Raw genomic sequence first — 27,041 nt, 5'->3', positions numbered from 1 at the left:
GGAATTAATGGCTGATTAGCAGAATCTGGTGTTTAGGAAGTGGTGTGGCCATAAGTTTCCGGCTGATGGGCCACACTCTTGTGTGTGGTTTGTTTGGGGGCCTCCCATCTTTCCACAGACTGCTCTATTTGTGTGGGTTTAACCCCAGGGCCCTGAAGGATCGTAGGCTGAAGTTAATCCTCAAGTGACTTCTTCCTGCTACGGAGGTGGCTCTCTGCCTTGGTTAGTCACGGCTGTGAGTGCTTTGTCTTCCACAACTGCAATCTCTCTTCCCCTCCCTCCCAGGCCAGGACTCAACCTCCTGCTTATAGGTCTGCAGACAGGGAGCACAGGAAAAAGAGGGGAAAAGGCTAAGATAAAGGGAGGAAGAGTTCCCCCGACCGTTCGGATCTGGTGGATGCGCCTTGAAAGCAATGGATGGTTTCCAGGCCAATCGCTCCTTGGCTCTGCTCGTCCAGATTCTCTCCTGGGCCAGGAGTCTAGGCCACTTTCTAAGGCCTCCGCACATCAACCCTCCCGGTTGACATCTGTGGCCTCGTCGCGCTCCACCAGAAGCGTGAGTGAGGCAGACATGGACAAAATAATGTGAAGGTTTATTTGCACCCATGTTCAGATGGGGGTGTTGCCAGCCCCCTCTCCCTCTGGAGGGGGGAGGTCACTTCCCCTTTTCACCCTGATATCGCCTTCCCTGTCCACCCCCCCCCCAGTATTGGAGTTTATGGATCCGGAAGGTCCTAGAGTCGGAGTTGGCGCCAATGGTACCACTATGCCAGCTGTTACCTTGAGCGTGTCGGACCAGACAATTTGAGAGCAGAGTGGCTATCTGAGCAGAAGCCTGGGCATCTGATCTGAGGGGCTGTTATTTTCTCCTTGGGTGCCGATCTTGTCGGGTCAAAGCCCTTTTCTCAGTATCTCTGCTCCAATTCCCATGTCTGATCCAGGGGAGAGCACCTTCCTTATTAGCTTCCTGGGAGGCTTACTCTCCCTCAGCTTTTGATGGTTCCTGACCATATCCTCTGATACCACCCTGACTCCTTCACCTCTGGGTGCGTCTTCAGCTGTTTTGCCCATGCAGGGACAGCACATATTGTGCCCCAGACTGTTTCCCTCAAGGAACAGGTGGCTTGAGTTCTCTCCAGTGAGCTTCCACCAAGGAGGTTCCTTGCAAACTAACGTACAAAATGAGGCACATGGACTCCTCCCAGTCCCCTTTTTCCAAATCTGTGTCCTCTGTGAGGGAAGGTTCCCACAGACCCCCCCCCCCCCCAGACTGTCTCCTTAGGAGACATAATGGAAATCCTGCACCAGAGAGTGGGACGGTACACCTCCAAGCCTTCCTCAGATGAGTTGGTGTTTCTGGAGGCCTTCGGCATGGGCATACTTCTTGTGTGTTCTCCCCATGGATCCCTTGGTGGATCTTGCCACCTGGGCATGGAAAGAACTGGACACAATTTGTCGGGATGCTTTGGAATTGGCTCCACTATGTCCCCCTGTGGATAGGCCCAGTTGGAACAAGGGGTCCCCAGTAGATGCTATGGTGGTAGCTGCTACCAAGAGAACTAGTTCAGGAAAGTTCTAAGGACCCCCTTATGACTGTTCTTTCTTGTTTGGGAAGATTGTTCATGAGACGTTAATCCAGAGTGAAAAGGACTGGAAGACTCCGTCAGGATCTGCTTCTCTAAGCCTCAAAGATCCTTTTCCAGAAATCAGCGGGGGCAAAAAGATGTGGTTCCAAAAGTCCCCATATTCCAGGGACACTCTGCACTCTTCTTCCCCAGAGGCAGAGGGGGACCAGATAGATGCTGGCCCAGAGACCGGGGGGGGGGGGGTTAAAGAAATTTCGAGTCTTTAACCTTTCTTGGACAGGCCCACGCAGCAGCCCTGAGGGGTTGCCAGACTTCTCTCCTCTGGAGGCAGTCGGTGGGGGGGGGGGGGTCTTTCACTCCACCTGACGGCATGGGATTCCGTATCAACAGACCATTGGGTGCTTTATATCCTATCACGAGGTTACTCCATCCCCTTTGTGGTTTCTCTCATTCCACCAAAACCCCTACCAGACGTTCCACCCATGCAAAGGGAGGTAGAGCTCAAAATAGACAAGCTGCTAAGGAAACTAGTCATCCAGCCTGTCCCCCTAAATCAATACAGATCAGGCATCTATTCCAGGTTTTTTTTTGTGCTATAAAAGACGGGGGACCTAAGACAGACTCTGGGTCTTTCCATCCTGTACCTGTCCGTTGCCAAAGAAAAGTTCCGGATGGTCACATTACAATATCCTGCCTTACTTGCAGGAGAACGACTGGATGTGCTCATTACATCTCCAGGATATCTACTACCATATAAAGATGCACAAACGCTCCAGGAGGTTCCTCCACTTTCGGCTGGGTGCCAGTTATTATCCGTTTCAAGCCCTACCCTGAGACTCCAGGAAATGCAGGTGTTTCCATACCTGGACGATTGGCTTCTTGCTGCTCCCACCAAGCGTCTTTGTCAGGCCAGAGACTTTCCCGAGACTCAGAATTTCTGGGAAGTACGATCAATACATTAGTCTTCTCTAGATCCAGTCTAGGTTTTAGACTACATTGGAGCAAGGATAGACACGTTACAAACCAAAGTTTTTCCTAACTCCGGAGAGTTCAAAGTTTGACTCTTGTTTGTGATCTTTGTCTCAACTTCTTTTAGTCGAGGCGGTATTATGAGCCCTAGGTTCCACGGCAGCCACCATTACTCTTCCCTGTGCTAGTCTGCATATGTGGGTACTACAGTGGACACTAGTGGTCCACTGGTAATTGGTGGACCTGCCGTTGACACATGCAATTTATATAAGCAACACATGCAGGAAGTCCCTCTGGTGGATACGCTCCTTGGAACTAGTCGAGGGACGAACATTTATTCCAACCCCTCCCCAAACCACAGTTACCACGGATGCCTCCCAACTAGGGTGAGGATTCATTGCTTGGGCAGGACAGTCCAAGGCGCATGGTCCCTGAACGAGACCAACTTGCATACCAGTGTTCTAGAAATGAGGGTGGTTCTTTTGTCATTGCAGGCTTTTTGTGCCTTTCTTTCTCTGGGAACAATTGCAATTCAGACACGTCAGTGGTCTGGTACATCAACAAATGGGGAGGAACCAGATCTTACCCCCTTTGTCGCGAGGCCATGAGTGTGGGAATGGGTTATCTTCAGCCGATTTCTGTTAGCAATGCACATTCTGGGGCAATCCCATATACTGGCAGACAACCTGAGCAGGACTATTCTGATGCTTTACGAGTGGTCTCTGAATCCTTCTGTAGCGGAGCAGATCTTCAAGTGGTGTTGGTCTTGCTGCAATCTCTTTGCATCTCCCTCTAACATGAAGTGCAGTGAGTTCTTTGCTCCGATTCCCCCACAGGGGGAATCCCCCAGGGATGATCCGGTCCATGCTTGGCCTCCCGGTCTTCCCTGCTTTATCCCCCCATTACAGCTAATACCAAAATTCCTCCAGAAAGCTCATAGGTTGGGGAGCAAAGTAATCCTCATTTCACTGTTCTGGCCATGTCTGGTTTCCCTTTCTTTGGTCTCATCCTGATGGTTCCTCCATGGATCTTTGATCCAGTACCAGATCTCATTTCACACCCCTAGAGGGTCCTTCATTCAGACCTGGTCAGTCTGAAGCTTAGTGCTTTGGCTACTCCAGTTCCCTTGATTGCTAGGACTCCCGGTCTATCTTCTCCAGTCAAGACTACTATCTGGGCTTCTCAAAGGGATTTGGATCCTTTCACAGCTCCTGTCCCAGTGATCCTTGAGTTCTTGGTGTACGTTTTCCGGCAGGGCACTAGCTCATCTACTGTAGAAGTTCAACTGGCTGCCATTTCCAATTTCCATGTAGGCGAGAACATGGCTTCTTTAGTTTCCTCCAGACTTTGCAAAACCTTTAAAGGTACTTTTCTTTTATGACCCCCTGGTTAAAGATCCTACTCCCCCTTGGGATCTTACCCTAGTTTTACAAGCTCTGGTTGCTTCACCTTTTCAGCCGGCTGCTTCTGTGGATCTGAAAGTTTTATCTTGAAAGATGGCCTTTTCAGTGGCTATCACCTCTGCTAGGAGGGTTTCAGAACTCCAGGCATTATCTATTAGGCCTCCATATATGATTTTAGGACAGGGTTTCACTTGTAGTAATCCTTCCTTTCTTCCTAAAGTGGCGTTTTTCCCCCAAATTTTCAGAACGGGGGTGAATATAAATTGCATTTGTTAGACTTGCATAGACGGCTACATTTCTATTTACATAGGACTAAGACCTTCTGCAGATCAGACCAACTAAACCCCTTTCTAGGCAAACTGATCTCTAAAGTAACCATTGCTACATGGATTTCCCTTTATCTTTTAGGTTTATAAGGACAGAGGCATGTCACCTCCAGGACAAATTAAAGCCCATTCTGCCAGGTCCATGGTTATGTTGATGGCTTTTTGGTCCTGGGTGTCTTTGGACGATATTTGTTTGGTGGCTACCTGGTTCTCATCTCACATATTCATTTCTCACTACAAACTGGACATGTCTAGAGGGATAGCATCCTTTGGCTCCTCTGTGCTCCGGAATATCCTTCCAAGAGGGCCACCCAAGTGTTTGGTAGCTGGGGATTCTGTCCCACAGGTTGATCAAATGAAGTCCGCTACTTCAGATAAAGAAGTTATGTACTCACCATAACGTTCCATTTGAGTAGTTGGACTTCATTTGTCATCAACTGTTCCTCCCTCCTTCCCCCTGACCTTCTCATGTTCCTACTTTGGTAGGGATGGGAGACGGCCTTTGCGGCTCTCCTGTTTATTAGTAAGGTCTTCAGGGTCTGGCTTAGGTTTATGGTGAGGGAAGGCGATGGAGGGGAATTATGGGTAAGGGGAAGAGCTTGGAGCTCTGATCAGATGCTGGTGAAGCTGCAGTCTCTGATCTGAATACCCACAGGTTGATATTTGTCCAGCTACTCTGATGGAACATTTTGGTGAGTACATAACTTATTTCTTTCTGTATAAACCTACTAAACTTCATATTTTAAACAAAACTATTGCATAAGCATATTCTAAAGGATTATGAAAATTTACTTTTTGCACAGTAAGTAAACTTATTTAACTGAACAATGAACTTGTCACTGTACATGCTGTACAGAAGGATATTCAATTTTTCTCACCCTGTATTCTTGTGCAGATAACTTCCTATAAAAGTACTTTTGTGTGATATCTGCTTTCATCTCTGACTCAACCAGAGACCATCTTTTTGTTCCAATAAGGAAGATGAAGGTATCCTAACTTGGGTGCAGTGCCATGGTGGGGGTTACTGAAGGGTGGTGCTGTAAACCTAAGCCTCCATTTAGGATTGTGAAAGTCCTATACTCTGTCATTTTGTAGCAATCCTGCAGGTAAACATTTTTAATCCAAATACATTTCTTTGCTAATGTAAGCTTGGTGTTCAGCTTTTAGCTATGGTATCTTGCTTTGCCTTTGTTCCCTTCATCAAAAGGGTCCTTAAGAGGAATGAGATCTTACTGTTAATATTGGTCCATCTGTAGTTCTAATTTAAATGGTTTGCACTTAAGACAGGAATAGAGGAAGATCATCACTGGAAACCGTTCTCAAACACCCATAAATGCAGTTTGGAAGTGTTGGTTTGGTCACTGTGGCTTGTCTGCGGGTAAGAGCTAAAGATTCTGATCCAAGTCTGCAACATTCAATATCTGGTATCTTACTAACCGGTCATGTTGCAGTCAAAGGCACCTGAAGGACACTGGTATTGAGACTTACGTATGCCTTGCACTATTCTGGAATGAACCCTACAATCTGCATGGTTCCAGAAAGCTACTGATACGGCAGTGTCTAAATACAAACAAGACTCTAGTGAAGGTGTCTGGTATTTGTCTAAAATCTTTGAAGGTACATATAGACATAACTCTTTCCCTCTTTAATTTTCAAAAGTATTGAAGGCCTTTAGTACTGATTTGTTATGGTTATTATGCAATATTTTATATGCTGAACTAATCACTTAAATCTACAGCAGTAGCTGCTGTTAAACTTCAACTCTACCACAGCAGGTCTTTAATTTGGGATTCCCCTATACTCTGCATCAATCTCGTATAGGGAAGACAGTTCCAAATGTCTTTATGTTCATCGTGCATACAGCTGCAGTCATAACAGATGGGTTCTCCTGCCGTCAGGCGGGTCCTCGGTCGGCCGAATTCCAAAGTCTAGGTCCAGCGTCGGTTGTCGTCGCTTTCTTTCCTGACGTCAGTGCGACAGGGGTACATAAGACACAGCAGACGCCATTTTCTTCAGTCTTTTTTGCCGCGCGGTGCCTGAAGCAGAAGCAGTTCGCAAGTGCCGGTCGGCCAGCTCCTGAAATTACAAAAATTTGGAAACCGAAGTCTTCTTTAAAGCTAAGTACCCTGTTGGGGAAACTTTTCTTGCCTCTGACCGATGTCAGACAAAGTTAACAATTGTATTTCTTGTGGGAAGCAAATACCGCATAAGGATTTTTATTCCCTCTGTATACCTTGTTTAGGCCCAGACCACGACGTCTCGGGCTGTCGCTTTTGTGCTACTTTCAATAAACTCACTATTCTGCGTCGGGCAGAGTTCGCCCAGCACTTTTTTGGTAAAGCTTTTGATTATAAAATGTCGTCGGAGACTCCGGCTACTGTTTTGTCCAAAAAACGCAAGGACAAAGACCGACACGCGAGGTCCACAGTTTCCACAGACACCACGCCAAAACAGGCTACACATGGTCCGGTTCTCAGCGAGGCGCCCACGCAGCCCCTGACTACAGACGACACTACTCTGGCGGTGTCTTCTGTAACCGAGACCGCAGGTGCCTTTGCCCATACCCCGCCTACAGCTACTGAAGCCACTGTGAGTGTTGAGCCTCTTAATGTGGACAGGTCCACTTCCACCCATGGTGTCTTCAGACCCTCATCTTCCTTTTCCATAAAGGCCTTTACTAAGTCCAAATCAGCCATGCATCCCAAGAGGCCTGTTGCACAGGGCCCATCTCCAGGTCCCATGCCTAAAAAGCAGATGCTCAAAATGGCTGAGGATTTAATTACTCTTATCAGGGGTTCCCAACCCCCTCCAGACAAGAGACCCAGAGTGGAGGAAGATTCTCCCTCTTCTGACCAGGGCTCCATTATTTCAGAACATTCTGATGAACACTCTTACTCCCCTTTTGAAGACTGATGCAGAGCAGTCCATTCCTTCTGTATCTCCCCCAGAGGATTTCTCTTTCGGGGAAACCTTGCATACCTTGAGGGAACACTTCCATTGGGAAGGCCAAGATTTTTCAGATTCCAAGAAAAGACTTGGGGAATTTCTTTTGCTACCTCAGCACAGCCCTCTGGCGATTCCTCCTGTCTTGGACATACATGATGATGTTTACTCTGAGGCTTGCCTTAATCCGGATTCCCTGCCTCCTGCCCCAGTCAAGCCTGATAGGTACTACAGAGTTCCTAACTCACACCAATTTCTTTACAAAAGCCATAATGCTGACCCTGAAACCATTTCTCAAGGCCCCAAGGGAATGAAGGCCTCTACTGCTAAGAATCCATTACCTTCCGAAAGAGAGTCTAGATCCTTAGAAAGGTGGGGGAAAAGGTATATACCTCGGCCACCCTAGCCATGAGGGCCTTAAATTGTCAGTTCCATATGCTTAAATATCAGCAGTTTCTGTTATCACAATTAAGGAATAAAATGTCACAACCTGAACAACCAGATTTGAAGGAGTTGCAGGATATGATGCATAGTGCAGAACAAGTGGGTAAACACACCTTACAATGTGGCTATGATGCTCTAGAGGCCTCAAGTAGAGCTGCTGTTACAGGATCAGTCATTCGTAGACATGCCTGGCTTAGGGAACAAACCTTGCCTGATCATGTTAAAGCTAAACTACTAGATGCTCCTTTACAAAAGGATGTATTTGGTACTAATGCTGAGAAGATACTACGGAAAATGGAAGAAAAAGCTAAATCTATGCAAACTGTCAAAGCTTTTCTACAGGTACAACCACCAAGTTTTAGCAGAAATTGGCCTTCAAAAAACTGGTCCTTTCCAGCCACGGACAAGCCCCAAAGAGGTAGATACAGGCGCACAAGGGGCAGAGGACAATCTCAAGGATCATATAGAGGCAGACATTGGCAAGCTCCAGCACCAAGAGGTGGCGAAGACTGTGCACAACAATACAGGAAACAAACCCAATGACTTCCCCTTTGCATGCCAAGCAAGTCTCAGCTGACAGCACCCTTGGGAGGAAAGCTGGCATTATTTTCAAAAAAATGGCATATCACAACAGACAAATGGATCCTGGACATTATAAACAGGGGCTACAGATTTCATTTTCACACTCTTCCAAATATGAGGCATGCCGAACCTGCCACACAATCAAAGGACAGAGGCTCAAATACAAATTTCAAAGCTCATGAACATGAAAGCTATTCAAGAGGTACCTACTCACGAACAAGGTCAAGGTTTTTATTCCAGACTATTCCTGGTACCAGGGAAGGGAACCGATTGGAGACCCATTTTGGACTTATCCATCCTAAACACATTTCTACTCGTACCAAAATTCAAGATGCTCACCTTACAGCAGCTTCTTCCCATGCTGGGCAAGGAGTCTTGGCTGGTAACATTGGACCTCAAGGAGGCATACCTGCATGTCCCAATCAGACAAAGCTGCAGAAGATGCCTCAGATTTCTTGCAGGTTCAATCCACTATCAATTCTCTGCATTGCCCTTTGGCTTATCTACTGCGCCCAGAGTATTCACGAAATGCCTGGCATCAGTAATTGCCTACTGCAGACTTCAAGGGATACAAATTTACCCTTAGTTGGACGACTGACTGATCCAAGCGGACAGCAAACACATACTTCTGGAACATCTGGCTTATGTAACACGGTTATTGAATTCTCTGGGATACACAGTCAAAGACAAATCCAGGCTAACACCATCTCATTCCTGGGTGCCAACTTGGACACAAACACCCAGATAGCCTATCTTACGCCAGATAAACAGGGGCAACTAACTCAGTACTTCAAAATACTAGCAAATTGTACCAGGCTAACTGCAAGGAAAATCCTGCAAGCTCTGGGCTTCATGGCATCTTGCATTCTTCTAATCCCATGTGCAAAGTTGCATATGAGGAAACTTCAATGGTACCTAAAAAACCTATGGTCTCAACACAGCCACAGTTTGGAAACAATAATACCACTAATCCCATGTTTGCAAAAGGAATTTCTATGGTGGGCCCAAGCATGCCAAACAAACACAGGTCTACCATTCTGCAAGCCTCAAGCAAATCAAGTCATCACAACAGACTCCTCAGACTATGCCTGGTGGGCACACATGACAGACAGGTGCATTCAGGGCAAATGGTCCCAAAAGGAAAAGCACCTTCACATCAATCAAAAGGAAATGCTAGCAGTGATAAATGCAATTACAGCTTTCAAGGATCTTCTGCATCCAGGGCAATTGTTAAGAACAGACAACACCACAGTAATGTGGTACATAAACAAGGAGGAACACATTCATACCCCCTGTGCAGGCTGGCCATGTCACTTTGGAACTTGGCTCTGGAATGGCAAATCGAACTTCAGGCACAGTACCTGCCAGGGTTGGAAAACACACTGGCAGACAATCTAAGCAGAAATATGACAGACCCGCACGAATGGAAGTTGCATCCTCAAGTGTTTACAAATATAATCCAAGCGTGGGGAAGGCCAGACATAGATCTCTTTGCCTCCCACAGGAATCCTCAATTGACAAAATTCTGCTCAAGGACATTGCATCCAAAAGCCTGGAGAGTGGACGCCCTTTCTTTCAGTTGGGCAGCACGGACAGTTTATGCCTTCCCACCTTTGCCTCTTCTGCCCAAGGTGCTCTTGAAAGCAAGTGCAGACAGACCGAAGATGATACTGATTGCTCCAGACTGGCCAAGACAACACTGGTACCCACTCCTGAGGAGCCTAACACATTCTTCTCCCTTGACTCTACCTCTAATGCCTCTTCTACTGACTCAGCACAGCTACAAAACTCTTCAGTCAGCTGAAAACACTCAATCTGGCTGCATATTCCTTAACACCACAACAGACCCTACTCTCCAAGGAGGCGCAGGATGTCATTTTGGAGGCCAGAAGGCCATCTACTAGAAAGGCTTACTCCGCAAAATGGAAACGGTTTTGTGCTTGGAATGAGAAAAAAGGCCAGGATCCTAGAAAACTGAATTTGCCTCCGATATTACAGTATCTAGGTGAGCTGTTGAACAGTTGACTTTCATTTTCCTCCATCAAAATCTATGCCTCAGCCATTTCTGCAGAATACAACACTGATCCACCCTTATTCTCTCACCCACTCTTAAGACAGTTCCTCAGAGGGGCTAAGAATATAAGACCTCCAAGGAAACAACCAATACCAGCCTGGGATCTTAATTACATTCTAGAAAATAACTTTGCCTCCCTTTGAACCAGCTGCCTCAACAGATTTGCAATATTTGTCCTGGAAAACAGCTTTCCTTCTGGCCATTACCTCAGCTTGTAGGGTTTCGGAACTACAAGCCCTCATGGCTGTGCAGCCCTTTCTCATCTTCCATCAGGACAGGGTTTCCCTACGAACCAACCCGTCATTTATGCCTAAGGTAGTATCCAGGGTAGCTTTAAATCGGGCCATACACTTGCCTACCTTTTACCCCAATCCTCAAAACAAAGGGGAAAGGCTGCTACATTCCTTAGACATCCATAGACAGCTACGTTACTATTTGGACAGAACAAAGCCTTTCAGGAAATCAGAACAACTCTTTGTGTCCTATGCTGTAGGAGCTCAAGGGAAGCCAATTTCCAAACAGACAATTTCAAAATTGATAGGTCACTGCATACGGTTTTGTTACTCCTTTCATGGTAAATCTGTACCTGCAGGCATCAGATCCCACTCCACAAGGGCCACAGCTACCTCTGCAGCCTTCCTCAGAGGAGTCCCTACCAATGATATTTTGGAGGCAGCCACTTGGAGTTCTGTGCATACCTTCACTAAACACTACCACCTACCTTTATACTCCAAAACTAGAGCAGGCTTTGCCACTGCTGTGTTGCAGGGCATTCTGGCTCCTCCCAGTTCCACCTAGTGCCTACCACCCTGTGCGTAGCTTTGGCATTCTACCCATCTGTTATGACTGCAGCTGTATGCACGATGAACATAGTACAGTTTTGTACCTACCATAAATGTAGATATTAGAGGGCTAATACAGCTGCAGTCCAGGTTTCCCTCCCTCCTTCCCCTCTGGGTACAGACCTAGTGGCTAACTCCTCATCTTACAACTTGATTGGGTTATCCTTCTATGATGTATTTGCTTGCAACTACTGGTTTTTGATTATATTGCAATGCATGATTACATTTATTTATATATATATATATATATATATATATATATATATATATATATTTATTTATATATATTTATATATATATATATATATAGTTATTGCCTTCCTTCTGGGGGGCACCTGACATCTGGGGCAAGAAAGACTGAAGAAAATGGCGTCGGCTGTGTCTTATGTGTACCCCTGTTGCACTGACGTCAGGAAAGAAAGCGATGACAACCGACGCTGGACCTAGACTTTGGAATTCGGCCGACCGAGGACCCACCTGACGGCAGGAGAATCCATCTGTTATGACTGCAGCTGTATTAGCACTCTAACATCTACATTTATGGTAGGTACAAAACTGTACTTTTCTGGGTCCCATTCTGTTAGCTTCCTCTCTGTAGTTTGTTCCCAGTAACTTGGTTCCTTTGCCAGTTTTATCCGGCAAATTCTAGCCCCCTCTTGCCTATTCTCTGTACCTTCAGTCATCCCTATATGCAAAATTGGCTTAGTTCTTTGAATACTTTATGAACACAAAGTCCTACTGTTCTTTCTTGAACCCCTTCACCATCATCCCTTTACACTTTAAATTGTAGATCTGAAGTAGGAGATTCATTTGTCTGCAACCTGTGGGTTATGGATCCGATATCGGATCCGAACCGGCATGGTTTACCAGCTATGGATCCAAGCTCTCAGCTCCTCCCCTCACCCATAATGCCCTGCTCTACCCTCATGACCCCAGATCTCATTTGCCGCGCATGGTGACCGGATTGTTTCTCAAGCTCTCAAGCTAAGTGCTAGTTTTCAGTATTTAAATAGTAAAATTTAAGATTTTTTCTTGGTTATTTGTGTGAAAGTGTAGGTTTCCCCTTTGGTATATTTACTTTTTTTAGAGTTTAATCTAAAAGTTATATCCCTCCCCTCGCTGTTAGCGTAGTGTGTGTGTGGGCCTGTGAGTGATTTTGTGTTTCTTTAGTTACTAGTTATAGTAACTACTGTTGTAGATTGGGATGTCTGAGCAACCCAAGTCTATTTTTTCTAAATGCTCCGAGTGTGGCCATAAGCTTTCCCCAGCTGATGGCCACACTGTGTGTTAGATGCCTGGGGGTTGAACACCTCACATCTGGATGTTCCATTTGTGCAGGGTTCAACCCCAGGGCATTGAAGGAGCGGAGGTCCAAGCTTGTTTTGGCAGGCCTTTTACCGCCGGACTCTGCTCCGACCTCCGCTCCTTCAGGAGTAACCGTACCCACGGTTATTCCTTCTGCGGCTCCCCCTCCTCCTCCTGGGACTCAACCTCCCGTTTCTGGTTCGGAGGAGAGGGATGCTAAGAAAAGGGACCAGAGGGAGAAGCACCATAAGCGGCGGGCCGAGACCTCTGTTTCGGCCCCGCCAGCCAAGCGGGCTTCTCCCCCGGCTTGTTGTCGGCTCCATTGTCGGCTCGGTCTCCTCCTTCTCGGCTCCGCTCTCCAGTGTGTTTTTCACCGGGACCTGAGGAGGAGGAGACCCGATCTCCATCGAGGCTATCGAGGAGGCACTCCAGGCCTACCTCGGTAGCCTCGTCGAGATCTACATATAGCCTTTCGGATGCTGATCTGGACCGGATGATGAGAAGGTTCATCCAGGCCCAGGTGCAGATGGGAGTGCTCTTGCCTCCCCCCCCCCTCTGGGGGGGGAGCTCAACCACCCTTTTTCAAACCGATTGCTCCTTCTCTGACCCGCTACCCGGGCTCGGAGCAGCTGGAGCCGAGCAGCTTCGGAGCCGGGGGTGGGTCTGCGCCAATAGTACTTTGTACTTCGGATCCGACCCTGCCCTCGAGTGCATCGGATCCGACCTCTCGGAGCCTGGATCCGAGCCTCGGATCCGGGGGGATCAGTGCTCCTTCGGCGCCGTCTGTGTCGGAGCGCACTGTCCCTTCGGATCCGGCGCCAGCGCCGGCTCCGATCCACTCTTCGGATCCAAGGGGGAGCCGATTGTCGGATCCTTTGGTCGAGGTCGGCTCCCCTTTGGCGTTTGATGTAGTGGAGAGGGCCCTGTTGAGGGTCTCCGGACCCCCGGCACTTGTTTCGGCTCCGTCCCGCGCTCCCTCTGCACTGGGTCAGGCTTCCACCATCCGGCCCTTGGGACAGCCCGCTTCTGTGCCCCAAGCTGCTCCACTGGAACAGGTTGCTGCTTGCGAGGAGTCCTCTGACAGCCCCCCAGAGGATGTTCCTCGCAAGCATACATGCAAAAGGGGGCACATTGACTCCCCCGAGTCTCTCACGGAAGACACGGACTTGGAGGAAGGGGAAGGCTCCCCACGGTCACCCCCCGAGGATGTCTCATTTGGGGACATCATGGAAATGCTCCGTATAAGGGGGGGTGGTCTGCCCCCAAGTCTTCCTCGGACGAGTCCGTGTTCTTGGAGGCATTTGAAGCGGGCCCGTCTACCTCTTGGGTGTCCCCTCCTGCCGACCCCCTGGTGGACCTCATTACCACCAGGGCGTGGAAGGAACCGGACACCGTGGAGCCAATCCCTAAGAGGCCCGATAGGATCCTCAGCCCACCGTCCGACCGTGCCCATTGGAGTAAGGGGCCTCTGGTAGATGCCATGTTGACGGCGGCGGCCACCAAGAGGGAGCTTGCTCAGGAGTGTCCCTCAGTCCATCCCCCGAGCAAGGAGTCTCGGATGATGGACCGCTTTGGGAAGCGGATGTTTAGTTCAGCGACCTTCTCGGTAAGGGCGCTGAACTACCTGGCACACGTCATTAGGATGCAGCGAGATCTCATTAAAGAATACGCTGCATCTCCCCCAGAGTCCATGTCGGAGGAGGACAAGATGCTGCACTCCACCCGCATGGCCACTCTTAGATCAGTTACTAATACCTCTATGCGGCTACTCTCCCATGCTACGGAAGGCGCCGCTAGAGCCGCAGGGGCAGGCCTAGTCACTAGACGTCAGGCTGGCTCCATCACTGCGATTTTTCTGAGCCCTTCAAAGCATCGTTTGCGAACGCCCCCTTTGATGGTTCTGCCCTCTTTGGCAAAACCGTTCGCGACACTTTGACCCAGAGCGAGAAGGACGGGAAGACGATGTCTGCCGTCGGAATCCGCTTCTCTGCACCCCAGAGGCCCTACTCTAGGAACCAAAAGGGTCAGAAGAAGATGTGGTTCCGGAAGTCGCAGCAATCCCAGCCTGCTCCGGACAACCAGTCCTTCCATGGCAGAGGAGGACAGGGAGGACGCCGCCCTAGAGGCAGAGGGGCTCCCAGGAACTTCGGGTCCAGAGAACCTTTCTCTGAACGGCCCGCACAGCAACCCTGAGGGGTTGCCCGGCTGCTCCACTCTGGAGGCAGTCGGGGGACGTTTTTCGGGGCACCTAGCGGCATGGGAGTCCATAACATCAGACCGCTGGGTTCTCCAAATCATATCCAGAGGATACCGCATCCCTTTTCTTCACTTACCAAAGTTGAAGTCCCTCCCAGACGTTCCACCCGGTCAACGGGAGGCCGCTTTGGCAGAAATTGGCCATCTGCTAAAGAAAAGAGCCATCCAGCCCGTCCCCCCAGACCAGATCGGATCAGGGTTCTACTCCAGTTTCTTTTTAGTGCCAAAAAAGACGGGGGAACTAAGACCAATTCTAGACCTTTCTCTCTTGAACCTGGCAGTCCCCAAGGAAAAATTCCAAATGGTCACTCTGCAATCTATTCTCCCCCTTCTGGGAGAAAATCAGTGGATGTGCTCTATAGACCTCAGATGCGTACTACCACATCCTGATGGACAGGCGCTCCAGGAGGTTCCTCCGCTTCCGGCTGGGAGCCAGTCACTACCAGTTCCGGGTCCTTCCCTTTGGTCTCACCACAGCCCCCAGGGTGTTCACCAAAGTATTAGCAGTGGTAGCGGCCCACCTGAGGCTTCAGGGGGTACAGGTCTTCCCCTACCTGGACGACTGGCTTCTTACCGCCCCAACAAGGCATCTACTACTATTGGCGCGAGACTCCTTTCTCTATCTTGCTCCCTTTCTGGGCATTACAATAAATACGAAGAAATCCAACCTGGCGCCCACACAGCTCTTAGATTTTATAGGGGCCAGGTTAGACACAAGGAGTTTAAAAGCCTTCCTCACTGCGGACAGAGTTCAAAATCTGCAGCTCCAGGTGCGGGCCATTCTCCACTCAAGTTCTGTTCCGGCGGAGTTGGTCCTGAGGGCTCTAGGGTCCATGGCGTCTGCTATAGCACTTCTTCCTCTTGCCAGGCTCAATATGCGCATCCTCCAGTAGACTCTCTTAGTACAATGGTCATACCTTGCTCTTTCTATGCATCACCCCATTGCGATCAGCAAGGCTTGCAAGCGGTCCCTCCTGTGGTGGATTCACTCCCCGGATCTCCACGGAGGCCGCCCATTTTGTGCTTCTCCCCCTCTCGCCACGGTGACCACGGACGCCTCCCGCCTCGGGTGGGGGGGCATTTTGCGGGCCGGACCGTCCAAGGCACGTGGAACGATTCAGAGACCTTACTGCATATCAACGTTCTAGAAATGAGAGCAGTGCTCTTAGCGTTGCTAGCACTTCAGGACTTTCTTCCCTTGGGAACAATTGCGATTCAATCGGACAACATGTCGGTTGTCTGGTACATCAACAAGCAAGGGGGAACAAGGTCTTACCCCCTTTGTCGAGAAGCCATGAGAGTTTGGGAATGGGCAATCTCCACCAACCGCTTTCTAATAGCAACGCACATTCCGGGTCGGTCCAACATCCTGCCGGACAAGCTCAGTCGCACCATTCTGACCCCTTACGAGTGGTCTCTCAATTTTCAAGTAGTGGAACGCATATTCGCACGGTGGGGAACTCCTTCATGCGATCTTTTTGCCTCTCCCTCAAACACCAAGTGCGACAGTTTATTTGCTCTGATACCCCCACCAGGAGGTTCTCCAAGAGACGCTCTGGTGCATGCTTGGCCACCCGGTCTTCTGTACGCTTATCCACCCTTGCCTCTGATGCTCCGTTCTTCAGAAAGCCTCTCGGGTGGGTTGCAGAATGATTCTCATTGCTCCGTTTTGGCCTCAACAGATCTATTTCCCCTTTTTAAGGTCTCACTCTGTGAATCCTCCTTGGATTCTAGATCCCATTCCGGATCTGATATCCCACCCATCCTGCATATCTCCGAACCTGGACAACCTGAAGCTGACCGCTTGGCTGCTCCAGTTCCACTCTTGATCAGGACTCCCGGTATTTCGTCCCCTGTTAAGGCTATCCTGGTGGCAGCTCATAAACCGTCCACTAGGAAAGTCTACAGCAGCAAGTGGAAGCGGTTTTCTTTGTGGGCGGAGCGGCAAGGCCTGAATCCCTTCACGGTTCCTCTCCCTTTAGTGCTTGACTTTCTAACCTCTCTTAACGATGGTGCCAGCAGTTCCACAGTCAAAGTACAACTGGCGGCAATTTCTCATTATCACATTGGTCATGACTCTAGTCCACTTATGTCTGCCAATTTGTGTAAAATTTTCCTTAAAGGTACTTTCCTTCTCAGGCCCCCTGTGAAACGAGCGGTTCCTCCTTGGGACCTCTCCTTAGTTCTCCAGGCCTTGACCGCCCCCCCCCCCTTCGAACCAGCGGCTACGGTGGATCTCAAATTCTTGTCTTTCAAGGCAGCCTTTTTAGTAGCCATTACATCGGCCAAGAGTTTCAGAGCTCCAAGCATTATCAGCTAAACCTCCTTACTTAGTATTTCATCCGGACCGTGTTTACCTCAGGACCAACCCGTCCTTTCTTCCTAAAGTAGCTTCTGAAGCAAACATTAATCAATCCATTAACCTCCCTGTTTTCTTTCCTAAATATGAAAACAAAGGTGAATACAAGCTTCACTCCTTAGATGTTCACAGGCAACTTAGATTTTATCTAAACAGAACGGCTGGTCATAGGCAATCCGACCAGTTGTTTATTTCCTTTGCTAAATTTAATTTGGGCAAGCCAATTTCTAAAGTTTCTCTGTCTCGCTGGATTTCACAGTGTATCTTATTGGCTTATCAAGCTTCAGGAAGGCCCGCAACGGAGGGTGTACACGCCCATTCAACCTGGTCAGTATCTACCTCGGCAGCCTTTAAGGCTAGGATTCCTCTAGATGATATTTGTGCAGCAGCCACGTGGGCTTCATCTCGTACTTTTTCCCACTATAAGTTGGATCTTGCATCTAGGGGTAGAGCATCATTTGGCTCCGCGGTGCTCCGGAATATCCTTCCATGATGGCCGCCCAAAATTCAGGTAGCTGGGGACTCTGTCCCACAGGTTGCAGACAAATAAATGAATCTCCTACTTCAGATTTAGAAGTTATGTACTCACCATAACGTTCCATCTGAGTAGGTGTATTCATTTGTCTGTAACCATCCCGCCCTCCTATCCCCCTGGCCTTTCAGCTTCCTGCATATTATGTGTTACCCTTTTCAGGGTGTTCTTGCTGTTGGCAAACTCGATCTGAGGTCATGAGGGTAGAGCAGGGCATTATGGGTGAGGGGAGGAGCTGAGAGCTTGGATCCATAGCTGGTAAACCATGCCGGTTCGGATCCGATATCGGATCCATAACCCACAGGTTGCAGACAAATGAATACACCTACTCAGATGGAACGTTATGGTGAGTACATAACTTCTAATTTTCTGTTTGTGTATGAGCCTTAGCTGTGTATTTCTAGAATATCCTTTCACATACAGTAATCCTAATTTCCCTGTGGTCTGTTGTAAGGATAATCTTCTCCCACTTGACTGTTGTCCTCTTCCCCTCCCAGATTAAATTATAGCTATCATTTTCCACAACTTCTCTGGTTGATTAAAAAAATTGCCTATCCTGTATATAAAACTAAAGGGACTAGAAATATTGTCACTACTTGTATCTTGATATCTATATTCATAAACAAAGCTTTTAGTTTCAGTTTTTGTATCCCATCCTTACCTGCCATAACGGAATCCTTTTTAATCCATACTCTTAAATACTTCATTTTTATTGTGTTCCCATAAATATGGGCATTGATGAACCAACTTGTGTGGGTCGGTGTTAGACTGAAGACGACTCTTGATCACAACCCTGATGTCTGTTTTCAGGTACAAAATAACTGCAAATAGCCACATTTTCTCCATTACCATACCAATTTTATCCTTCGAGTCCCTTAATGTCTTCGGCAATGGCTCTAAATTTAAAGCAAATAAATGGGGAAAGAGGAGACTCCTGCTAGATTCCTCTGTTCAGGCACCTCGTGTCTGAGAGGAACCCCTCCCACTTCAGTTTTTGTGTCTGATCCCTTGCATCCTTCTAATTAACCTTATACTGGGTAATGCAAATGCTTCCACTTGCCTTCTCAACTAGCACTTCATAATGACCTAGCAACAGCAGCGTTTTTTTCTTGTATTCTGCTTCCCCCTGGATCATCATTGTTCTGTTAACATTTTTGCCTCCCCTACATAAAGCCATATTGCTCCATATGTATCAATTTTGGTAAAACATTTGCTAAACACACTTGCAGTCATTCATTAAAATTGAAATGGGACAATATGAAGAGGGTGTAATGTGCCTTTGCTGTCTCTTCAGTTATAAACAGCCAGCACAGCTTTCTTCCAGGATGTTGATGCTTCTCCTTTTAAAATAAATACCTCTAAGTTTTTATTTATTTTTTTACTTTCTCTTCGCTTTCAAACTTCCACAGGAATACCATCTTATTACCAGAGACTTTCTGCAGATTGATAATACATCACTGTTTTTCTCATTTAATCTCGTCTTTGCTTACCAGGAAACTCTGACTAGGTAATCCATTTTCACGAGAGGCCTGGGGAGAAAAGCTCCACTTGCTCACATTGCATTATACTAAGTTCCAGTTAAACACAGAACGGTTACATTTGTATTTACATTTATTCATACAGTAGTTGCATTTGTGCATTGTTAACTTCCACCTCTTAAAATCTTAGAGCCCATGTGCAACTTGGTGGATTGTCCAGGCAGTTGTGTATGGAAATCTTACTTTCAGTGAGCGGTCGGGAAGAATATTCTGTTTTAAGGAGAGTATTGTATGGTGAAGTCTTAACCATGTGATTGAGCATATGCAGGACCAGGATTGGTTAAGATGTTTAAGCAGTGGTTTAAAACTACTTAGTTTGAATGTTTCATTTGTGTGGGGATACTATTCTAGAGTTTAACAATGCCCTAGGAGTAGAGCTTTATACTAATTTCATAAAATTTCTGCAGTATCTCCAATACTTCTACATGATCTCTGGTTGTTTTTCTTGTTAGGCTCCCGAAGTTTGGCAAAAACCCTTCTACTTTTGCTGTTCTGACTGCTAGTTCTGAGCTTTAAGCTGTACAGGTGAACTGTCTAGCTCTTGAGACTGCCTTCCTTGTAGGCTTTGTATGGCACACCTCCATTTATTGCCCTATCTGCTTAATTTCAATACACCCAGAGAACAAGTAAAGGTGAACAGCCACACTTAGTGTCAGACTCCGTGTCAAACAGGCTTGGCTATGGGGGGGGGGGGTATTGGTCTAGTGGCTATCTTAGTAAATGCAAGCTGAAGCTGGTACAACAATGCAGCCTTTACTGGAGTGGTAGACTTGAATTGCTAGTCCTTATTGACCTGTTGGTAAGACTAATCATAAGCAGGTGAGGGCATAGCAGGCCCTTTTGGTGAAGATGACCTACAGGGGGTGAGGGTTAGGACTGAAATGAGAAGCCCCTGATGACTGTCTAAATGACTGCCTCTGAAAGACCCTCACCCTGTGGGGAAGAAACGAGCTGCTTGATATAGGAGCGTTAGCTGGCAGCTGGTGGCAAAACGTGATTAAGTGGAGAGCACCAGTAATAGCGTATGCTTGGTGTACTAGACCTGTTTTGATCTCAACTGAGCAGTGATTTTCTGATGCATCAACACTTGCCAAAAGAGATTTGTACATTTGCCCAATCTTGATATTTAGCTGTATTGTACTACTAAAGGTCCATTGTGGCAGTACTGCATGGCTGGCCTGGGAGATGACTGCGGGAGTATGGAGTAAGCATTTGTCTGTGCTGCTGTATTGCATGGTTAACGTGGAGCACTAACCATGTAATGCAGATGGCTGTCCAATTTAAAAAATGTACTGTTACATGATGCTCTGTGTTTATAGCACTTTCTTGCAATATAAACTATGTCCATTGACGGTATGGCCTAAAATGTCAGCTTTTTAGCGGTTCTGCTTAATCCAATTCATTGTATCGCACTTGTACGCCAGCTGTACCTCTAATGTAGGATTGTAGGAGGAAAGTCCTAGTAAATAAGAGGTGGAATGTTAGCATAGTTAAACTTTTGTAAATTGTTCATGTGAGCCTGTCCCTTCACAGAATTGAGCTAGACTTGTATTGGTTCATTTTGGGCTGATCAAAGAGTAGATCACTTGTATACAGAAATCTTGTTTTACCATTATTGCAGGCCTGAAGTTTTTTCATGGTGCTGCAGTCATCTGGTTGCCTCTGGTAAAGGGTGATTTCAGTGTGACATGCCAGTCCCTTGAAGGAGTTGTGGAACAGTAAGCTACCCTCTGCTAGGAAATGTGTGGTATGAAATATGAAGCATCCACTTCGTTTAGACCTGTGTAGTTCACTGCCTTCCCTCCCAGTGTCTAGTTTTCCTAGAACTACCATGAAATTGACCGTTGACTTCTAGTTTCAAATGTGATGCCGAGAGTTTTCTTTGGAGGGGGGGGGGGCAATAAAATACCATTTCATGAGTGGGCAGACCTGTAATTGCCTACTCCTGCGGTGCCATAAGTGGTATTGGCAGCCCACTGTAACACCTATTATAGTAGTCAGTTTATCCTCTTGTTTGTATAGCGGGAATGTTTCTGCTGGCAAAAAAAAAAAAAAACATTTGGAATGTGCAATAGCTAGATACAGCTTTAAATTTAGCTGTGAAACACTTGGGATCCTGTTGTCTGTATTATCTTTTAACCTCCCCATCTACTTTCAGGTAAGGTACCTATGAAGCGAACTCATGAAAGGCAGGATTCTGAAGACTGCGAACAAGCAAAGAAGAGTAGAATTGAAGAGGGGGAAGAAACTCCACCTAAGCCAAAAGTAGCTCGGAGGTAATAGATTGCTTTTTTTTTTCATTCCAGGTTATTCTGCATATTTGCCTTTTTAAAGTTGCATTTCAGTGTCGTACTTTTTGCTACATTGCCGCTCTTCCTATTCTTCTGCGCCCCAGCCCTCACTGATGCATTGCTTCTACATTTAGCAAGTTTATGCAGCTCTTCGCTTTTTCTCAGTTCAGCAACACTTTGTGCCCTTGCCTACGTACTCGGTGTGTTTGCTGCTTTTAGTGCTATTCAGGCTAAAGTATTACTGCTTAGTCTTGCACTATTTTATCTGCATTTTAAGACTGAAATGAATTTGTTTCCAATGGTCTTGCTGGATTAATTGTGTGAATAATCGTGTTGTCTTAGCCAATTGATTTAGCTTTTCACTTTTTTACATTAAGAAGGCTTTATCACTATTGGCGTTTAGTAGTGCTTTATATAGACATGCACTTAAACTAAATTTTCCATATAAAACTACCTCTAGTAACTTTAAGATGTGCATAGAGCAACTAGTTTGTCCACTGAGGAGCATAGTCCACAAATCTCCTCCTACATAGTCCTAGCTTTTGCTTCTGGTCTCAAGCAGCCAATCTAACCAACTATCAATTCCTCTCGTGCCACACCCTTGTAGTTGTAGGACATCATATTGTGGATGATGCAGTTTACTAATTTCTCAGTCTAATGGATAGCATCCTGAGATAATGAAACGGCTCATGTTCACTGATTCCCAACTAATTCTTACAGAAGTCAACAGTATGAGAGAAATGGTCACTGGAGGCAAGCCACTCATGCATATAAGCACTCTCAAAATCAAGTTCTCAACAACGCACTAAACTCACCATCTTTCTAAAATTGAAACTCCTCCCAGACACACTGCCCGCATCAGTTATCCTCAGCAAACCCAAAAGCACTCTACTAAAACGCCCAACACCATGCACGCAACTACAAAGTCCATAAGATGAACCCAGCAAACTACCCAGTACTTTAGTCAGACTCTGTGAGATGTAGGGATGTCCGGCTCACCATGCTGGTGCCACTATACTAACAGATGACAGACTTTCAATAACTGGCTCAGTTTCTGGTGTCATTCAAAATTTGTCAGCAAGGAAGGATATAGTCGACAGATCCCATTGCTTGACAAAGTACGATTTGCCCCTGACCCTGCTAGACTTTTTTTTTTTTTTTTTGGGCAATGCCAAACCTTCCAGCTTAGCAAAATCAACCCAAGAGAAGGTGATGCGGCTCAATGCCGGGAGCCTAAACAAACTCCATTGCCTTGCAAGCTTTCCTTACCTTGGAGAATGCAGACATCGGAAGTTACTGAGACATTATTTTAAAGCCCTGGAGAGCACCCTGGTAGTGCAAGAATAGTGTTTTCCACACATTTAGACCACCTGCACAGGCAGGGACTAAAGGTGGAGGTGTCTGTCTACATCAAAAACAAGCATACCTCAGTCAGATGGTATGTTGAGATCCTACCAGACTATATAGCTCCCTCTCAATGACTCATGAAACCAATGTCTCGTACACTAGACTCCTACCTACCATTCAACCCAATACTATATTCCTTTGTTTAACTACCTCTTTAAACTGGGAATCCTACAGGACTTCAAACTTGCAGAGACAGGGGTTCCTGGGCATGAACTGTTCCAGGTTGTATACCTTTAATCAGTTTGTCTACTAGCAGTGTAAACTCTCTCAAATATGGAAGAATGCTGCAGCCCCCCCCCCACACCCCTATGTAGTGTCCACTTTGCTAAGGTCAGACCATAAAGCACTTTCCTTCTAAATAAAAATCAAAGCTGTGACCCCAACAAACACTAAGAACTACTATAAAGCAAACTTATCTATTCAGCAATTACCTGGCAACTTGCAAACAGAGGAACACAGCTGCCTGTGCAGCATTGTACACAAACGCTCTGCAAGCATGTTAATAGATGCATAGAGATGGCAGTGTCTAGGAGAACTCAAACCACCCTGGTGGCTCAAACCACCCTGGTGGAATCCAAACATAAACTGAGTCCTAACTAAAATTACCACCCACCAGGATAAAATCTCCCATCAGGCTAAAACTACATGAGAAAACAAGTCCTACTGTGAAGTAAAGATAGCTAAAGAAAGCTGTGCTGCCCTTGGCCAAGGGAGGGTTATGTCCAATAGTGTGCTGAACTAATGGTCAGTGGAGCCATTTACAGGGAGCCAGAAAAGCTAACACATCTGCTGTCCAACAAGTTTGGCTGCAATTTTATTCCCCTCTTCTCCACCTTAACCTGTCCTGTCCTGCAATTAATACCATCAAACATAATCCATAACCACCACTTTGGAGCAGATCCTAAATGCACTTTGTAATGTTAGCGTAGCATCAGTGGGCCCTGATAATATCCCAGTATGCCTCTTAAATAACATGAATCATGACCTGTCTGGACCTCTGGAATAGCTATGTAGCCATTGGCCTCCAGGTTTTGTGCCATATGGAGGCCTGCAGAGGACATTCCTCTGCAGAAGGATGATCCAACAGACACTGCCAACTACAGACAAGGAGGTCTGACTAGTGAGTTATTCATGGCAGTTCTTTCCATGGCTTCATACATGATTTAATAATTACCTAGGAAACCACCACATACTGGACCCATCCCAGTTTGGTTTAGTCCAGGGCAGATCAGGCCTACTCATCCTGGTGGACTTCATTGAAAAGGTCCCCAAGGCAATAGATGAGGGCAGAATGGTGCGTACTGTCTACCTTGATCTGGTTCAGGTATTTGTTATGAATATTCAAAATTGGGCATTAACCCCTATATTGTGTCTTGGATAGCAAGATGGCCTTGGGATATTGTCCAGGAAGTTAGGATACAAGAGACCATTTCCAGAGGCCAATTGCTAGCAGTCCCTCAGGGCTCAGTGCTGGGCCTGTCTTTGCCATTGGCTTTGACTTCTGAAAAGTAAATGCCAAAGGCCTCTGACCAAGGTTACAGAATGCCCCGTAAGATGCTTCCATCCTACAGGAAGGATGAACACAAATGACTGGTGCAAAATCCAACTTGGTGCCATTAAATGCATACCATTTGGAAGGTCTGCCACCCTAGTAAACTACCTCGTTGATAACCTACTTTGAGTGGTCCCAGAAGTCAGGAAATTGGGGGGTTTATACAATGGATATAAAAAGCTTACACACCCCTGTTAAAATACCAAGTTTTTGTGATATTAAAGAAAGAGACCACAATAAATAATTCCAAAACTTCTCACCTTTAATGTGACCTATACCTTGTACAGTTCAATTGAAAAAAACAAGCAAATCTGTTAGGGGAAAAATATAAAAAAAATAAACTTACAAATATGCTGGTTGCATAAATGTGCACACCCTTAAACTAATTATTTGTTAAAGCAACTTTTGATTTTATTAAGCATTCAGCCTTCTTGGGTAGGAGTCTATCAGCATGGCACATCTTGACTTGGCAATTTTGCCCACTCTTACCTGCAAAAGCGGTCAAAGTCTGTCATTGCGAGGGCATCTCTTGTGCACAGTGCTTTTCAGGTCATCCCACAGATTGTTTACTGGATTTAAGTCTGGGCTCTGGCTGGGCAATTCCAAAACTTTAATTTTCTTCTTGTGAAGCCATTCTTTTGATGGATTGGATGTATGTTTGGGGTCATTGCCGTGTTGAAAGGTGAAATTCCTCCATCTTCAGCTTTCTAGCAGATGCCTGAAGGTTTTGGGCCAAAAGTGACTGGTATTTAGAACTGTTTATAATTCCCTCCACCTTGACTAAAGCCCAGTTCCAGCTGAAGAAAAGCAACCTCAAAGCTTTGATGCAGCCGCCACCATGCTTTACTATGGAATGGTGTTCTTTTGGTGATGCAAAGTGTTTTTATGACAAACGTACCTTTTGGAATTGTGGCCAAAAAGTTCAACCTTGGTCTCATCAGACCATAACACATTCTCCACATACTTTTGGGAGACTTTATGTATTTTGCAAAGTTTAGCTGGGTCTGGATGTTTTTCTGCTTAAGAAAAGGCTTCTGTCGTGCAACCGTACCCCATAGTCCAGACATATGGAGAATACGGGAGATTGTTGTCACGTAGTACACAACCAGTACTTGCCAGAAATTCCTGCAGCTCCTTCAGTGTTGCTGTAAGTCTCTTGGCAGCCTCCCTGACCAGTTTTAATCTGGTCTTTTCATCAATTTTGGAGGATGTCCAGTTCTTTGCAATGTCACTGTCCCATATTTTCTCCACTTTTTTGATGACAGTCTTCACTGTGTTCCATGGTATATCCAATGCTGTGGAAATGTTTTTGTACCCTTCTGACTGATACCTTTCAACAATGGGATCACTTTGATGCTTTGTATGCTGTCTGCGAACCATGGCTTTTGCTGTAGCAGGCAATTGAGTAAATGTCAGGAAAATCCTACTAAGACAGCTGAACTTTATTTGGGATTAATCTGAGTCTTTAATTGATGGCTGGTGTGTACCCAAGAAGACTGAATGTTGTAATTAAATCTAAAGGTGCTTCAACAAAGTATTAGTTTAAGGGTGTGCACACTTGTGCAACCAGCGTATTGTATGCTTTTTATATTTTTCCCTTAACAGATTTGTTTTTCAATTGAATTGTACAGGTTATAGGTCACATTAAAGGTGGGAAAAGTTTTGAAATGATTTATTGTGGTCTCAATTTTTTTCACAAAAACCTGGCATTTTAACAGGTGTGTAAACTTTGTATCCACTGTATGGACATTAACCAGGCTTTTGACCAATAAGAATCAGAGTAAGGAAATGTTTCTATTCCACTAAAAACAAGGGTGTGGCATCTACATCATGGAGGTAATTGTCCCTTTTTCAGTCCACAGACCCTTTGAGTACAACACCCCCTTTGGTACGCACTCGTGTCTCTAATTGAAAGAGGCAGTCAGTAAATCATACCCTAGCTTACATATAAACCTTTTAAATGAATTTTGAAAGCTTTAACTTGGGTACATTTGAGATGCATGTCTAAGCTTATAAAGGCCCCAGTGCTAGTTATTCTAGTATGCACCCAAGAACCTGCAAGAGGTTTGTGCCAGTCTTCTGTTGTGCCCATATGTCCTTTCATATCACTGTTGCCGAATTCACCCAAGGGGTCTCTTGCCAAGGGAAGTCCAGTGTCCAGCCAGTATACTAAAGCCTTTAGCTCTTGTAGGCCCTTTCTTCACATGTATGCTCCCTGTGCATGATGTAGGGCATAAAGGTGATGTATGAACACTTACCTGGAACTTCTTTGCTGTCCCTCTGAATATCATTATCCAATGTCAGTCTGAGCGCACTTCTGCTGTGCTGGTTACCAAGTCATGTTTTCAGATAGGTGTGCCTTTAGGATTTTTCTTTTTCTATTGTGTTCCTGTCATACAAAAAGGTAAAATCTGTGTGGGAGGCAGTCCCCATAAAGACTGTCATAACCAGGGTCTCTTGCTTCCTATGATCATACGCAGTGTCCGCCATGTGTTTATGCCAAAGACCCTGTGTAGTTCCCTCTCCTTTTTGTCCATATACCTGGAGAACTAACTTAAGTTGATGGCTCATGGTACTATGGTGGAATCCTCCCGTCCCAAAGGCCAGCTGTCTAAGAAGGTGGCTAAAAAAA

At 46.2% G+C, this 27,041-nt stretch overlaps 1 protein-coding gene across 1 annotated transcript in view; it reads left to right on the top strand.

Moving 5' to 3' along the window:
- The window catches only part of KIF22 (kinesin family member 22), a 638,755-nt gene that overhangs the window by 243,953 nt on the left and 367,761 nt on the right, over positions 1-27,041 (top strand). The window contains exon 8 of the mRNA XM_044086339.1: positions 21,318-21,435. Within this exon, the coding sequence (XP_043942274.1) occupies positions 21,318-21,435 (118 nt within the window). The remainder of the gene's footprint in view (positions 1-21,317; positions 21,436-27,041) is intronic.

The sequence above is a fragment of the Protopterus annectens genome, chromosome 10.part0, assembly GCF_019279795.1.
Source record: "Protopterus annectens isolate FY-2018-M chromosome 10.part0, PAN1.0, whole genome shotgun sequence".
Taxonomy (NCBI): domain Eukaryota; kingdom Metazoa; phylum Chordata; order Ceratodontiformes; family Protopteridae; genus Protopterus; species Protopterus annectens.
The sequence above is the reverse complement of the archived record's forward strand: the minus strand, read 5'-3'. Positions and strand labels throughout refer to the sequence as shown.